This window comes from Entelurus aequoreus, linkage group LG17 (genome assembly GCF_033978785.1).
Source record: "Entelurus aequoreus isolate RoL-2023_Sb linkage group LG17, RoL_Eaeq_v1.1, whole genome shotgun sequence".
Lineage (NCBI taxonomy): Eukaryota > Metazoa > Chordata > Actinopteri > Syngnathiformes > Syngnathidae > Entelurus > Entelurus aequoreus.
In genome coordinates, this window is record NC_084747.1 from 4570856 (window position 1) to 4588984 (window position 18129).

Genomic DNA, 18129 nt, shown 5'->3' on the forward strand with positions numbered 1-18129 from the left:
CCAGAAAAAGAGAACTTTCATCTGAAATTAGACAGTCTATTCTTGTTCTTAGAAATGAAGACTATTCCACAAAATTGTTTGGGTGACCCCAAACTTTTGAACGGTAGTGTATATACATACATACAGTACAGGCCAAAAGTTTGGACGCACCTTCTCATTCAATGCGTTTTCTTCATTTTCATGACTATTTACATTGTAGATTGCTACTGAAGGCATCACAACTATGAATGAACACATGTGGAGTTATGTACTTAACAAAAAAAGGTGATATAACTGAAAACATGTTTTATATTCTAGTTTCTTCAAAATAGCCACCCTTTGCTGTGATTACGGCTTTGCACACTCTTGGCATTCTCTCGAACTCCTTCAAGACTGTTGGAAAACCCTTTCAGGTGACTACCCCTTGAAGCTCACCGAGAGAATGCTAAGAGTATGCAAAGCAGTAATCAGAGCAAAGGGTGGCTATTTTGAAGAAACTGGAATATAAAACATGTTTTCGGTTATTTCACCTTTTTTTTGGTTACGTACATAACTCCACATGTGTTCATTCATAGTTTTGATGTGACAATCTACAATGTAAATAGTCTTTATTGGCCTGTACTGTGTGTGTGTGTGTGTGTGTGTGTGTGTGTGTGTGTGTGTGTGTGTGTGCGCGTGCGCATATATGTATATATGTATATAAGATTAGGAAAGGATTATAACCTCCTCAAATATATTACACGATTGCTTGAATTTTACTGACGTCACGTCCAGCTCACGTCCAGCCCATTAAGTATGCGTGGTAGTCAAGCTAGCTCTGTTCTCAATGGGTACTAGGCGCCATTTGGCCTTTCTCAAAGACAAAATGCCTCATGCTTGTGTTGTTTTCAGCTGTAGAATCGTTCAAAATTGCGAAACGGATAAACGTTTCTTCAGAGTTCCTCGAGAGGTATTCAAGAAGGGCAGAAGAGTGCAAGATTTTACGAAACAACGATGAGAAAAGCAGCTCTCACTCCTGTCTAAGGGAACAGAGTCGAAGAATGCATGAGTTTGCAGCGATCACTTCATTAAAGGTGTGTTTGGTATTCTTTTAATGTTTATTATTTCCCATTTTTAAGTATTATCGTGATTTTACGTGTCATGTTTGCCATGAGTGTTTCGAGAAGCAGCAACTCGGCGAGTCTCAATAAAAGAAAGTAAATGTGAGCCAAACCTAAAAGAGTTCAGCATAAATGAAGCTTTCAGCACATATACAATGTTGACATCTGTGGTAATATTTTGACAAAGATGGGGGGAAACACGTTACTCGTAAACGGTGCATGCATGAGCAACATTTTATTTAATTTTTTTAATGAAAAGAGTTTATTTCGGTCATATGATCATTATCAACCATTTTGTGTGATCAATATAACAGCACAAATTATACATATTAACAATCATACACATTTGCACACAAAAATAAAATAAAAAGAATGACCGAAAAATGAATAGGCTGAAGCCAAGGCTTACCGTATTTCCTTGAATAGCCGCAGGGGCGTTAATTAATTTAAAACCTCCTGTCACACCTGCGTTTACCGGAAACCGGCGGGATGGCCGTGCATGCGGTAATTATTTTAAAACCTCTTCTCACTCCGGCGTTTACCAAAAGGAATCCATAAAATTTAGGCGTGCGCTTTGAGTGTGATGTAAGCATACCATCATGAAAAGCACATTTAATTAGAAAAAACGTTATTATGGTCTTACCTGTACTTATAAATGGAGTCCATTTGCAGCTCCTTCTGACCAAAAGCATCGATAACTTGGTTATAGAAGTCTTCCTTATTTTCTTTCTTCAGTTTTAAAAGTCTCTGTTTTAATGGAGATATTCCTTTAATTATTACCTCCTGCTTCGATTGAAAGTCCAGTTTAGAAAACTGTTTTATTTTAGATACCGGTATGTAATCCTCCATGTTAAAAGTTCAGGCAGAGGGAAAAAAAAAAATCTCTTGCTGCGTGTGTTCACTTCTTCTGCAGTACCGGAAGTCGCAAGAAGGATCACTAGCGCGGCAGCGCCCTCTACCACCAGGAGGCGGGAGTCATTTAATGACTTATACAGTATTTCACACACGCAGCTACGGTATATTAATAAAACATAGCTGCTTAGTGTTCTTTTTAGCATACTGTACCGGTATTCAATAGCTTGGACCTTAAATCCTACTGAATAGCTCTTTATCTTTTTTCCTTTGTGCGATTGTAAACTACTGAAAGCAGCTTCCTCCATTTTGAAAATGAGGACAGGTAAAGCGTCACTCGTGACGTAACGAATTTGACCCGGCAGATATTCTAGCCATATGCTAAATATTTTGCGAAACGAGTTTGACCCGGCGAAAATTATAGACATGCGATAATAAAATTAATATTTTGCGAAACGAATTTGATCCGGCGTTAATAATGAACCGGCGATAAGGCAAAGCATGCGTTAATTATTTTGAGAAACGAGTTTGACCCGGCAGTAATTCTAGACGTGCGAATACTATATTCCCTGCGCCAATTCAAGGAAATACGGTATATGTGACCCGACTAATTTTGAGCTACAGGCAAATAAGTGAAAACATTTTATCTTGGTTGAAATTGAGATTTTCACAAAAATGAGTCCATAAAGCCACAATCTAGCGATCCCAATCATGGAAATAGCAAGAAAACATCTTAAATCACCTTTATTTGAAGGTTTTGTACGAGGTATGTCTTCAGAAATTAGTCCTCTGTGTTAAAATTCCTTGAGAAAATCAAGTGTTTTCAATGCTCACTCGCGGCAATAAGGGGGAATCCAATCCCCCTAGCCATATTTGCTATCATTGTGACGCCAAGTTGACCTACTTTCTAACAATGAGCATGGAATTCCCGATGACGCCATTCTGAACCAATAGAATTCGAGTTTTTAAACCTGTCCCGACGTAAACAAATCCGGCTTGTTGTTAACCGGTCGCTGTGAGGCGTGCCCTCATTGGTTGAATCACCCCGCGCGGTGCATTGTGGTATCATGGCAGCGCCCTGATGAAAAACAACACACAGTAATTTGAGCGGAATATTTGGTGAAAAAAGGTGATTTTCGAACATTTAATTATTATTTTTGTGGATAAGTTAGACTGTTTTACATTCCGTAATGGATTTAGAACAGGGGTCACCAACCTTTTTGAAAGCAAGAGCTACTTCTTGGGTAGTGATTAATGCGAAGGGCTACCAGTTTGATACACACTTAAATAAATTGCCAGAAATAGCCAATTTGCTCAATTTACCTTTAACTCTATGTTATTATTAATAACTAATGATATTTACACTTAATTGAACGGTTTAAAAGAGGAGAAAACACAAAAAAAATGACAATTAAATTTTGAAACATAGTTTATCTTCAATTTCGACTCTTTAAAATTCAAAATTGAACCGAAAAAAAGAAGAGAAAAACTAGCTAATTCGAATCTTTTTGAAAAAAATTAAAAAATAATTTATGGAACATCATTAGTAATTTTTCCTGATTAAGATTAATTTTAGAATTTTGATGACATATTTTAAATAGGTTAAAATCCAATCTACACTTTGTTAGAATATATAACAAATTGGACCAAGCTATATTTCTAACAAAGACAAATTTCTTCTGGATTTTCCAGAACAAAAATTTTAAAAGAAATTCAAAAGACTTTGAAATAAGATTTAAATTTGATTCTACAGATTTTCTAGATTTGCCAGAATTTTTTAAAATTTTTTTAATCATAATAAGTTTGAAGAAATATTTCACAAATATTCTTTGTCGAAAAAACAGAAGCTAAAATAAAGAATTAAATTAAATGTATTTATTATTCTTTACAATAAAAACAATTAATTTACTTGAACATTGATTTAAATTTTCAGGAAAGAAGAGGAAGGAATTTAAAAGGTAAAAAGGTATATGTGTTTAAAAATCCTAAAATAATTTTTAAGGTTGTATTTTTTCTCTAAAATTGTCTTTCTGAAAGTTATAAGAAGCAAAGTAAAAAAATTAATGAATTTATTTAAACAAGTGAAGACCAAGTCTTTAAAATATTTTCTTGGATTTTCAAATTCTATTTGAGTTTTGTCTCTCTTAGAATTAAAAATGTCGAGCAAAGCGAGACCAGCTTGCTAGTAAATAAATAAATAAATAAAAAATAGAGGCAGCTCACTGGTAAGTGCTGCAATTTGAGCTATTTTTTAGAACAAGCCAGCGGGCTACTCATCTGGTCCTTACGGGCTACCTGGTGCCTGCGGGCACCGCGTTGGTGACCCCTGATTTAGAAGGTGGAGAGGGTACACAGTGAATTTAGCAAGTGCGCTAAATTCACTGCAGTCGGCGAATCTTCTTAGTGCTGCTGGTCAGGAATATTACGGACAGCTGACCAGCTGACAAACTGACCAGTGAACAAAAAAACTGTGACATAACAGTGTTGACATTTTTGTACATAACCGTTTTCAATAGAGTTGAATATATATTTTTCCTTTAGACATGGGATTTGACTTTAATTGTACCAATTTTGGTGTTGCTACAAGGACTTTTAAGGTATGGTTGCTATGGAGTTTTGTTTTGGAACATTCTGTTCTGGAACAGTCAACTTTAAGCTGGTTTTTCTCAAAACGGACCCTCAAACTTGGTCGACTTCAATCGGATGTAACTCGGTCATTTTCTGTCCGATTCCAACAAACCATATATCATTTTGAAGGTCTTTAGATGGAGAAAGTGTAAATAACAATAACTCAGTTTTTAAAATGTCCTCATTGTGACTCATTTTGCCAGCACAGGTCACGTATTTGCCTATCCTATACATTCACTGAAATTTAGATTGCCTGGAACATCAACGTTCAAAAAATGAATGGGATGAAAGTAATTACTATATTTTATAATTTTCTATTATTTCACCTTTCAAGGCTTTCTTAAACCTTAACAAAGAACTACATGTATTCAACTCATCACTGAGCTTGTTCCTCCATTTAACTCCTAAAACTGAAATACATTTGTATTTTATATTCCTTCTTACTGTACCTATTTCAAAAATCTGTATCCCCCGTAAATTATAGTTTTCTCCTCTTAATTTAAATAACCTAAGAATACAAGCTGGAAGGCTGTTGTTCTTTACTCCAAACATAATTTCCATTGTTTTTAAAACCACAATATCTGAAAATGTTAACACATTAGAACTTATGAATAATGGATTGGTATGTTCATAGTAGCATGCTTTGTGTATTACCATATTTCCTTGAATTGGCGCAGGGAATATAGTATTCGCACGTCTAGAATTACTGCCGGGTCAAACTCGTTTCTCAAAATAATTAACGCATGCTTGGCCTTATCGCCGGTTCATTTTTAACGCCGGATCAAATTCGTTTCGCAAAATATTAATTTTATTATCGCATGTCTATAATTTTCGCCGGGTCAAACTCGTTTCGCAAAATATTTAGCATATGGCTAGAACATCTGCCGGGTCAAATTCGTTACGTCACGAGTGACGCTTTACCTGTCCTCATTTTCAAAATGGAGGAAGCTGCTTTCAGTAGTTTGCAATCGCACAAAGGAAAAAAGATAAAGAGCTATTCAGTAGGATTTAAGGTCCAAGCTATTGAATACCGGTACAGTATGCTAAAAAGAACACTAAGCAGCTATGTTTTATTAATATACCGTATCTGCGTGTGTCAAATACTGTATGAGTCATTAAAACTCCTGGTGGTAGAGGGCGCTGCTGCGCTAGTGATCCTTCTTGCGACTTCCGGTACTGCAGAAGAAGTGACTACACGCAGCAAGAGATTTTTTTTTTTTTTTTTTTCTCGCCTGAACTTTTACTTTTAACATGGAGGATTACATACCGGTATCTAAAATAAAACAGTTTTCTAAACTGGACTTTCAATCGAAGCAGGAGGTAATAATTAAATGAATATCTCCATCGAGACAGAGAGACTTTTAAAACTGAAGAAAGAAAATAATGAAGACTTCTATAACCAAGTTATCGATACTTTTGGTCAGAAGGAGCTGCAAATGGACTCCATTTATAAGTACAGGTAAGACCATAATAACGTTTTTTTTTATTAAATGTGCTTTTCACGATGGTATGCTTACATCACACTCAAAGCGCACGCCTAAATTTACCGCATTCCTTTTGGTAAACGCCGGAGTGAGAAGAGGTTTTAAAATAATTACCGCATGCTCGGCCATCCCGCCGGCTTCCGGTAAACGCCGGAGTGACAGGAGGTTTTAAATTAATTAACGCCCCTGCGGCTATTCAAGGAAAAACGGTATTCTAATTACGCTTTTTTGAAGTTGAATTATTGGGTCTATGTTTGTTTTATAAACATTTCCCCAAACTTCACCACAATATGTTAAATATGGAAATATAAAATTCAGGATGTGTCTTACTTTATAAAGAATAGCAATGGATTTAGATATTTTTCCCTTTATATATTCAATATGCGGTTTCCAACATAATTTATGATCAATTATAATTCCCAAGAATTTAGTTTCATATACTCTATCAATTTCCACTTGATTTAATTTGAATTTTGCGTCACAATTTGTCCTTGCACCACTAAATATAACACATAAATTTAGTTTTCTTATCATTTAATGATAACTTATTAATATCAAACCACTTTTTAGCTGAAGCATCTCAACCTCTATTATCCTCAACACTTCCTTCAAGTCTTCTCCTGAACAATATACATTTGTATCATCTGCAAACATAATATATTTACATTTATTAGTTACCGAACAAATATCATTTAAATAAAGTATAAATAACTTAGGTCCCAATTCTGAGGCTTGTGGAACCCCGCAAGTTACTCTTCTTGGCTGTGATTTAGTCTTATTAATTTCCACATATTGAGATCTATTACTTAGATAACTACTTAACCACTTTAGTGAAACACCTCTTATGCTATAGTTTTCCAATTTTTGCAGAAGTAAGTCAAAAACTTTACATACAGTAAGTCAATAAATCCTCCAACGGTGTGTTGCTTTTTTCTACAAAGTCCATCACTGCTAGGGATGTAGATCGATTGAACGGAACCCATACTGATGGTCATTCAGTAGCTCATGTTTGTCAACAAACATGGCTGTAGACACAAAGTTAAATCATGAAATGCAACCTTACCCTGGCAAAAACGATGCATGATTATCCAGGAGAGTCTTGGTACCAATGTCCTCGACCGAGCCGCACGCAAAGATGTTGTAGACCTCCATGCTTTTCCAAGTTTTCATCTGTTTTGTCGTGTAGAATGGCGTCTGGAGCACATCATAGTTCGATATGTGTGGGAACGTGCCAACCTACACTACCGTTCAAAAGTTTGGGGTCACATTGAAATGTCCTTATTTTTGAAGGAAAAGCACTGTACTTTTCATTGGGGTGAGTTTTCCTTGCCCGTATGTGGGCTCTGTACCGAGGATGTCGTTGTGGCTTGTACAGCCCTTTGAGACACTTGTGATTTAGGGCTATATAAATAAACATTGATTGATTGATTGATTGAAGATAACTTTAAACTAGTCTTAACTTTAAAGAAATACACTCTATACATTGCTAATGTGGTACATGACTATTCTAGCTGCAAATGTCTGGTTTTTGGTGCAATATCTACATAGGTGTATAGAGGCCCATTTCCAGCAACTATCACTCCAGTGTTCTAATGGTACAATGTGTTTGCTCATTGGCTCAGAAGGCTAATTGATGATTAGAAAACCCTTGTGCAATCATGTTCACACATCTGAAAACAGTTTAGCTCGCTACAGAAGCTCCAAAACTGACCTTCCTTTGAGCAGATTGAGTTTCTGGAGCATCACATTTGTGGGGTCAATTAAACGCTCAAAATGGCCAGAAAAAGAGAACTTTCATCTGAAACTCGACAGTCTATTCTTGTTCTTAGAAATGAAGGCTATTCCACAAAATTGTTTGGGTGACCCCAAACTTTTGAACGGTAGTGTATAATCATTGGTCACACTTGAGAAATCTTTTTTGATTAAGTATAGGGATGTATTCCATTGCATAGTTAAAAAATGTTCTCATATCTGCTTTTTGCAGGCAGGTTTAAGCCTCTTTCGTACTCCGATAGTTCGCGGGCTGCTTGCAGTATAACAGCCATCTAGGCTGGGTTGACCACCACTTCTTTCACGTGATGGAGTACAAGCAATATATATTTAATGAATAAATATTATACATTCATTCATTATATTACTTTAATTTATTTTCATGTAAAAAAAAACTAATTTCGAAGGTGTTATTTTGTAGTTGTAGCGACTTCCTTGTTCATTCACGGAATCCGGTCAACTTCCTTTTGTTTTTGCTTTATTACACTCTGCGAGCAATTGACATCCCAGGTGTGCGGAAGCATGTATGCTCCCTCATCTCGGTTGATGGTGTAGGCCCCTCGCTTCCTGATTTCCATAGCCTCCTTCATCCGTCTCTTCTATTTATTTGTATCTGAAAAAATGCCTCGTGTTCCCGAAGTCGATGCATCGCCGTAACGTGGTCCGCTGTCACTCCCGTTGTGTCGGCCGCGTCTTTTGTGGCTTAAAGTTGTTTTTGCTGCTTTGTTATTGTGTTGTTTGTCTTTGCTGTGGCTTTTGCAATTGTGCTGTAGCTGAAAGTTGTTGTGTTGTGATTAATAATAGTGTCTTGTGACGTTTGCGTTGATTATGACTAGGGATGTCCGATAATGGCTTTTTGCCGATATCCGATATTCCGATATTGTCCAACTCTTTAATTACCGATACCGATATCAACCGATACCGATATCAACCGATACATGCAGTCGTGGAATTAACACATTATTATGCCTAATTTGGACAACCATTTATGGTGAAGATAAGGTACTTTTTAAAAAAAAAAATAAAATAAGATAACTAAATTAAAAACATTTTCTTGAATAAAAAAGAAAGTAAAACAATATAAAAACAGTTACATAGAAACTAGTAATGAATGAAAATGAGTAAAATTAACTGTTAAAGGTTAGTACTATTAGTGGACCAGCAGCACGCACAATCATGTGTGCTTACGGACTGTATCCCTTGCAGACTGTATTGATATATATTGATATATAATGTAGGAACCAGAATATTGATAACAGAAAGAAATGGGGGGAGGGAGTTTTTTTGGGTTGGTGCACTAATTGTAAGTGTATCTTGTGTTTTTTATGTTGATTTAATAAAAAAAAATAAAAAAAACCCGATACAGATAATAAAAAAAACGATACCGATAATTTCCGATATTACATTTTAACGCATTTATCGGCCGATAATATCGGCAGGCCCCCGTAGCTAGCAGCCATTTTTGTTTTGATGACCTCACAGACGGGGAAATAGACTTAACCTTTAACATCCTTATTTTTAAAAGTGCTAAACTTCTCATAAAGTCTGCTGTTCTTGAATCCAATGTTTTCCTTTTTCAAGTATTGATAAAACTAGAGATGTCCGATAATGGCTTTTTTGCCGATATTCCGATATTGTCCAACTCTTAATTACTGATTCCGATATCGACCGATACCGATATATACAGTCGTGGAATTCACACATTATTATGCCTAATTTTGTTGTGATGCGCCGCTGGATGCATTAAACAATGTAACAAGGTTTTCCAAAATAAATCAACTCAAGTTATGGGGAAAAAAATGCCAACATGGCACTGCCATATTTATTATTGAAGTCACAAAGTGCATTATTATTTTTAACATGCCTCAAAACAGCAGCTTGGAATTTGGGACATGCTCTCCCTGAGAGAGCATGAGGAGGTTGAGGTGGGGGGGGTTGAGAGTAGCGGGGGGTGTATATTGTAGCGTCCCGGAAGAGTTAGTGCTGCAAGGGGTTCTGGGTATTTGTTCTGTTGTGTTACGGTGCGGATGTTCTCCCAAAATGTGTTTGTCATTCTTGTTTGGTGAGGGTTCACAGTGTGGCGCATATTTGTAACAGTGTTAAAGTTGTTTATACGCCCCCCCTCAGTGTGACCTGTATGGCTGTTGACCAAGTATGCGTTGCATTCACTTGTGTGTGTGAAAAGCCGTAGATATTATGTGATTGGGCTGGCACGCAAAGGCATTGCCTTTAAGGTTTATTGGCGCTCTGTACTTCTCCCTACGAGCGTGTACACAGCTGCGTTTTAAAAAGTCATATATTTTACTTTTTGAAACCGATACTGATAATATCCGATATTACATTTTAAAGCATTTATCTGCCGATATTGTCGGACTTCTCTACTATGCACACATATAGTACATATAATAAAATGTGTAGTGAATTCCAGGAGTAACATCATAAGAATCATGTCTAAGCTAAAGTGTGTTTGTCCTGCAGACGTCCAGCAGCGGATTGGTCATCAAGAAGAACATTCCGCTCAGCCGCAAGGGATGTCCACTTTGAAGCAGGAGAGTAACCATTTCCTCCACGTTAACGAGGTAAAGAAAGAACCCTGCGTCACTCAGGGTGAGTTTCTTCTCGGGCTGAAGGAGGCTGATGCCACCATGTTGCCACTGACTGTTGACACTGTGAAGACTGAAGACCCTGAAGACAAACCACAAGACCAGCAGCTGATTGGTCATCAAGAAGAACATTCCCCTCAGCCGCAAGGGGGGATCTCCACCCTAAAGCAGGCGAATCCGCATTTCCTCCACGTGAAAAAGGAAGAGGAGGAACTGCGGATCATGCCGGAGAGAAAATATCATCTACGGTCGGAGGAGGCTGATCCCGCCAAGTTGCCACTGACTGTCGTCTCTGAAAAGACTGAAGACTATAAAGACAAACTCTTAGCTCCACTGTCAGATAGTGAGGCTGAAGACTTGGTTGAAGAACCTTCAAGCAGCGACACAGACTGTGACGATGATGTGAGGAACAACAAAAAGAAGACCGGGAAAAAAAGTTTTACCTGCTCAGTTTGTGCCAAAAGCTTTAGTCAAAAGGCATATTTGACTCGGCACATGACAACACACACAGGTGAAAAACCATTTGGTTGTTCATTCTGCAGTAAAAAATACAGTCAGAAGGCAAATATGGTGAAACACATGAATAGACACACAGGAGAAAAACTCTTTATTTGTTCATTTTGTGGCAAAAGCTTCTTTGAAAAGAGAGATATGGAAAGACACGCGAGGATACACACAGGAGAAAAACCCTACAGTTGCTCTGAATGTGGTAAAAGATTCACTCAGAAGGGAACTATGGTCATACACATGAGCACGCACACCGGAGAAAAACAATTTACTTGTTCAGTTTGTGGGAAAAGATTCAATCTGAAATCAATGATGGTGCGACACATGAACACACACACGGGAGAAAAAGCCTTTAGTTGTTCAGTTTGTAGTAAAAGATTCATAAAAAAGACAGACGTGGGGAGACACATGAGAACGCACACGGGAGAAAAACCCTTCAGTTGCTCCGTCTGTAGGAAACGATTTACTCAAAAGGAAACTATGGTAACACACATGAGAACGCACACTGGAGAAAAACAATTTATTTGCTCAGTTTGCGGGAAAGGATACACTCAAAAGTCCATTATGGTGCGACACATGAAAACGCACACTGGAGAAAAACCCTATGGTTGTTCCAGTTGCGGTAAAAGATTCTTGAAAAAGACAGATATGGTAAGACACATGAGGACACACACCGGTGAAAAACCGTTTGGTTGTTCAGTTTGTGGCAAAAGCTACGTTGAAAAGAGAGATATGGTCATGCACATGAGTAAGCACTCAGCATAATGACCCCTTTGGTTGCACAGTATTAAAGGAGCCATATGTAATAATCTGGCCAGAAATGGTACTGCAATCACGGTCAACATTCTGTAGTCCTCTCCCTGACTGAGGTTGCCAGATACGCAGCCGAATCCAGCTCGATCGACTGGGCCAGCAGTCCATTTTTGTGCTAAAAGATTGTCAAATAGTAGAAGTAAAACGTGTTATATGTGAGAAGACACATAAAAAGTGATGATCTGCTGTACCGTATTTTTCGGAGTATAAGTCGCTCCGGAGTATAAGTCGCACCGGCCGAAAATTTATAATAAAGAAGGGAAAAAAACATATATGATTTGCACTGGAGTGTAAGTCGCATTTTTTGTGGAAATGTATTACATTAAAGCCAACTCCAAGAATAGACATTTGAAAGGCAATTTAAAATAAATAAAGAATAGTGAACAACAGGCTGAATAAGTGTACGTTATATGAGGCATAAATAACCAACTGAGAACGTGCCTGGTATGTTAACGTAACATATTATGGTAAGAGTCATTCAAATAACTATAACATATAGAACATGCTATACGTTTACCAAACAATCTGTCACTCCTAATCGCTAAATCCCATGAAATCTTATACGTCTAGTCTCTTACGTGAATGAGCTAAATAATATTATTTGATATCTTACGCTAATGTGTTAATCATTTCACACATAAGTCGCTCCTGAGTATAAGTCGCACCCCCGGCCAAACTATGAAAAAAAACTGCGTCTTATAGTCCGAAAAATACGGTATGTAGTCCCCTCCCCCTGACTGAGGTTGCCAGATACGCAGCCTAATCCAGCTCGAACGACTGGGCTAGCAGTCCATTTTGTGCTAAAATATTGTCAAAAAGTAGAAGTAAAAAGTGTCATATGTGAGAAGACACATAAAAAGTGATCTGCTGTATGTATGCTACCAGATTCTCTAATAAGTTAGTGTGCTGCTAAGAACAGCAGTTGCGTAACTCTCTGATTGGGGGGCGACAACATAAATGTTTACGTTTTCCTCTCCTTCCTTCTTTTGGAATACAGAAGTTTACATCAGTGATCATGAAATTGTCTTTGTTCCGTGACAATGTTTTAGTGTTGTACATGCACACAAAGGGCCCGATTTACTAAAGGTTTGGCGGCACTAAAACACATGCAAACTTGATACCACACGCAAAGCTGATCTACTGAACATGTGCAAAGTGGATCGCGTCTGCTAAATGAGCGGAATAGGGCTCGCGATCCATTTAGCGTCTCGGTCTTTATTAATATGCAGAATAAATGTCGATTATCCGAACGCCTACAATACTAGGAGGATTTGATTTGATTTGTATTAAGGTTCCCCGTTAGCTGGTTGCCACAACAACCCACTAGTCTTCCTGGGGTCCACAAACTCAATACAACTACAAGTAAAAGCATATACCGTAATTTCCGGACTATAAGCCGCACCAGCTAAATTCAGGGGAAAATACAGATTGCTCCATACATAAGCCGCACCCGACTATAAGCCGCAGGGTTTTGATGTGTAATTAGCGTAGTATATAGGGGTTCCTGCTACCACGGAGGGGATTGTCGGGACAGAGATGACTGTTTGGGAACGCAAAGCGTCCCATTTATTAACAATAAATCTTTCAATCATTCAATCAAACTTTCACATCTTTGACATGGCGAACAGCATTCGTGCAGAGTACAAATAATACAACGGTGCAAAGTAATACAAAGTGCTCGCCTGTACTTTATCAAAATAACCAGCCTACCGGTATATGAAAAGTCAGTCTTTAATCATTGTGTCATCGTCTTCCTCCTGCGTACTAAAACCACCGAAATCCTCTTCGTCGGTGTCGGAGAAGAACAGGCCGTAAATAAGCCGCACCCTTGTATAAGCCGCAGGGACCAGAACGAGGGGGAAAAGTAGCGGCTTATAGTCCGGAAATTACGGTAATTATAACTACACAATACAGAAACAAATAAAAGCATCAACAAGCAAACAATTTACAGTCACAGAATAATAATTACCATATAGATATAACTACACAATACACTGCTATCTCGGGGCATTCAATCAATCGCAACTGGACTGTTGCGGCTATAAGTTGAATGTCACAGATGAACAACTTCTCGTTTTATGGCCACGGCCTTCTATTATCCAGGTGAGAGGCACAATTTATAATCGAGAGTTAACTTTCACCATCTTCCGAGGCGATCGTGATGCAGCAGCTCAGTATGTCAATACGTCAAGACTATAGCTGCACAAGCTCGCTCTTTGGTCACGGCGTGGGCTAAAAATATTTTGCCTGCGTTAGCGGCGAGGGCTTTTAATAACAATATCTCTTATGCTTGATTAATAGTCAGGTTACGAGATGTAAACCAAGTATTGGCGTTTTTTCCGGATGCATTTTTCGAGTGATTTAGAGGCAGAATTGATTACTCCCACTATGGGCATTGTTAGCCACTGAATACGAGCCAATTATTACTAATTAAAATGCAAAAAAAAGAAAAACCTTTTCTTGTCTTTCATAACAGAGAAGATGCACATATGATACAGCGCACGCAATCTGATTCATCAACACTCATCACCGTTTTGTAAGCACTATTTAGTTTTTATTTAGCACCTCTGAAAAGTACGTGCAAACTGACAGTTACAGTACGCACTGAGATAAAGTAAATATTAGACATCAGCAACATCCTTTCATAATTTTATAGCCGCACGCTCGGTGAGTTAAGGGGCGAATCCAACTGATGCGTTTTGGTGTCGTTTAGTGTTTTTTTTTAATGGTGTGCATTTTTTCACTTAGCTATATGTTATTACCATATCTCCTATTAGAAAACTCTTTTTTGTGTAGGCATTTTTTGGAATCTTGAGCACAGTAATTGCAGCTTCTCTCCCGTTTATCTTCAGCGATTAAAGAAAAAAAAAAAGTGGGTTTCAATGTAGATGGCACTGCTTCTAAAATGCCCATAAATAATGTCTCCTGACAGGTAGGATCATGCTAAAACTAATATGCAGTGTATGATTGAGTGGTAAAATTATTGTAGAGTACACGCAAAAAGCTACTTTAAATAAGGCGGTCTACACCACTTGTTAGTAGATCACACGCATCACACCCACTAATTGTACACACCATTTTATTGTTTGCACATGCCGTTTAGCTCGTGGTATTCGGATCTTTGTAAATCAGGCCCATAGTGTAAGTTACAAGGTAACCTCTATCTTTAACAGCACCTAACCTGTTTTAATACAAAAAATAGGAACTGGAATTGTCCTGTGATGCTATGTGGTGTACTTTTTTTTGAGACAAAATACTTTTTATTACTTTTCGGACTCCAGCAGATACAACAATTGGATAACAATCTACTGCCATGATAATTTCAATGAATTGTATGTTTGAAATAGCGAAGAGTTTCATTTTATAAAGAAGCAATGACAAGTTGTTGTCGCCTGGGACTCAAGAACATGGTGGGCAAACAAACGTACTCCTAGAAGTTATTTTTTTATGGAATCAGAGTGAAAATTACGCATACATGCACTGTTCTCACTGGAAATGGTTCCAATATAGATCTTGGTTAAAAATATATATATATCAGAGTTGCTAAGTAGTTGTAAAATGTGCAGTGAAAAGATGCTGCTGTGTTCAGCCTGTCACTCTTTTCCAGTGGCGCCGAGTCACTAACACGATGGAGTTTGCAGTGACCACATTGTCAATGTTTTTATGAACTTATAATAAAATAATAAAGCCTGATCATGATTGATTTACTTTTCTTATTCTCCATACTTACCTACAGGCAGTTTCCTTTTAGGTAAGTTCCATATACAATTGATTGGTGTGTTTTAGCATTGGGGAAAACATTGCTTAGTGTCGTTAATAATCTTGATTAATAAATATCTCGTTGGCTGCATATCCAATAGCACAACTTCATGTAACTTGATATCGCTAAATATTGCTGGACAACAAGGGAAGAAACTTTAAACATTTAATTTTTAACATCAATAATGACCATTAACAAACAAAAAAAAGTAAGCCAAATAATGTTTCCATTTTCCTGTTTAAAGGAGCGAGAGGAAGTCGAACCTTACAAGTTGCACCCCGTAACTTTAGATGAATATTCAATAAATCGTCTGCTTCCAATTAATAACAAAGGATGATTTAACATAAAGATGATAACCCCAAGACTAATATGTAAAAACAAATAGTAATCTCCTTTGGCTACTTTTAAGACTCTTCTTAAAACCCATTTTTATTCACTGGCTTTTAACCCACCATGAGACTTTAAACTGTTTTTAACTTTTTAACTGCTTTTTATCTAACAAATTGTTCTTAGGGTAATTTGTATTTGCTTTTTCAGTGTGTATTTTACTTCTGTTTTAAATGTTTATTTTTTAGTCTGTCCTCTGCCTGTATTTCTTTGTGGCGTACAGCCCTTTGTTCTTCAACTGTGCCTGTTTTTTAAAGGGCTTTATAAATACATTTGTTATGGTATGGTAGTCAACATAAGACTAAGCAACTTATTTACAATCCCTGGAAAAAAAAAATGCAATCCCCAGTCTTGGATGTTTATTTAATTATATTTTAATATATAATTTATATATATTCAATTCTATTCAGGCTCCAGTACTATGGAATGCCCTCCCGGTAACAGTTAGAGATGCTACCTCAGTAGAAGCATTTAAGTCCCATCTTAAAACTCATTTGTATACTCTAGCCTTTAAATAGACCCCCTTTTTAGACCAGTTGATCTGCCGTTTATCTTATTTTCTGCTCTGCCCCCCTCTCCCTTGTGGAAGGGGGGGGGGGGGGGCACAGGTCCGGTGGCCATGGATGAAGTGCTGGCTGTCCAGAGTCGGGACCCGGGGTGCCACTATGGAATGGACTCTCACTATTATGTTAGATCCACTATGGACTGGACTCTCACTATTATGTTGGATCCACTATGGACTGAACTCTCACTATTATGTTAGATCCACTATGGACTGGACTCTCACTATTATGTTGGATCCACTATGGACTGAACTCTCACTATTATGTTAGATCCACTATGGACTGGACTCTCACTATTATGTTAGATCCACTATGGACTGGACTCTCACTATTATGTTAGATCCACTATGGACTGGACTCTCACACTATTATGCTAGATCCACTATGGACTGGACTCTCACTATTATGTTAGACCCACTATGGACTGCACTCTCACTATTATGTTAGATCCACTATGGACTGGACTCTCACACTATTATGCTAGATCCACTATGGACTGGACTCTCACTATTATGTTAGATCCACTATGGACTGGACTCTCACTATTATGTTAGATCCACTATGAACAGGACTTTCACACTATTATGTTAGATCCACTATGGACTGGACTCTCACTATTATGTTAGATCCACTATGAACAGGACTTTCACAATATTATGCTAGACCCACTCGACGTCCATTGCATTTGGTCTCTCCTAAAGGGCGGGGTTCACCCACATCTGCGGTCCTCTCCAAGGTTTCTCATAGTCATTCACATTGACATCCCACTGGGTTGTGAGTTTTTCCTTGCCCTTATGTGGGCTCTGAACCAAGGATGTCGTTGTGGCTTGTGCAGCCCTTTGAGACACTTGTGATTTAGGGCTATATAAATAAACATTGATTGATACAATTGATAGACAGTTGCTGTAGCCAATTAGATCACAAGTTATTGACAGTCTAGGTAGCCTGATCTTAACGAGACTGTGATTGGATACTCACTTGGGAGTACCAAGTGAGTATCCAATCACAAGTTGCGAAAACAGGAAGTGGCACCGGACCCATAGAAAGCCACAGAAAACTAATTGATACAATAGCCATGAAGATAAAGTGTTTGTCGTACACCAAGTAATCCACTGTGGACAGACGAAGCCAAGCAATGCAGGTTTAGCGAGCGGCGCATCTCTACCCTCCTTCAAAACCGCACTAAAAGAACACCTCTAGGCAGCTACAACCCTAGACTAACACCCTCCCCCCACCACATCCCACCTCCCCTGATTGCAATTAATCAAATGTAAATAATCAAATGTATATACTTGTTATTATGCTTTCTGAGCTCACTATGTTCACTGCTCGCTGTACATATCCTACCAAGTCAGACCTACACTGTTACAATGTCCATTTCTCAGATGATATAATTGTTGATGACCCCCCCCCCCCCCCCCCCCCCCCTCAACATCCCACCCCCCGGTTTGTAAACAATACAAATAATTCAATGTATATACTCTGATGATTAACTCGTGTGAGGACTGTATTATGCTGATAGTATATATTTGTACCATGAATTGATTAACGTGGACCCCGACTTAAACAAGTTGAAAAACTTATCCGGGTGTTACCATTTAGTGGTCAATTGTACGGAATATGTACTGTACTGTGCAATCTACTAATACAAGTCTCAATCAATCATTCAATTCGACCGAGCAC

General features: G+C 38.0%; 2 protein-coding genes across 2 annotated transcripts in view; both read left to right on the top strand.

Annotated features, from left to right (window-relative positions):
• LOC133632164 (zinc finger protein OZF-like) overlaps positions 1 to 15423 on the top strand; it is a 17637-nt gene extending 2214 nt beyond the window's left edge. Inside the window, exon 2 of the mRNA XM_062024441.1 lies at positions 10292 to 15423. Coding sequence (XP_061880425.1) covers positions 10292 to 11688 — 1397 coding nt within the window. The 3' untranslated portion in view covers positions 11689 to 15423. The remainder of the gene's footprint in view (positions 1 to 10291) is intronic.
• The window catches only part of LOC133632174 (zinc finger protein 37-like), a 162801-nt gene that overhangs the window by 23782 nt on the left and 120890 nt on the right, over positions 1 to 18129 (top strand). The window lies entirely within an intron of this gene.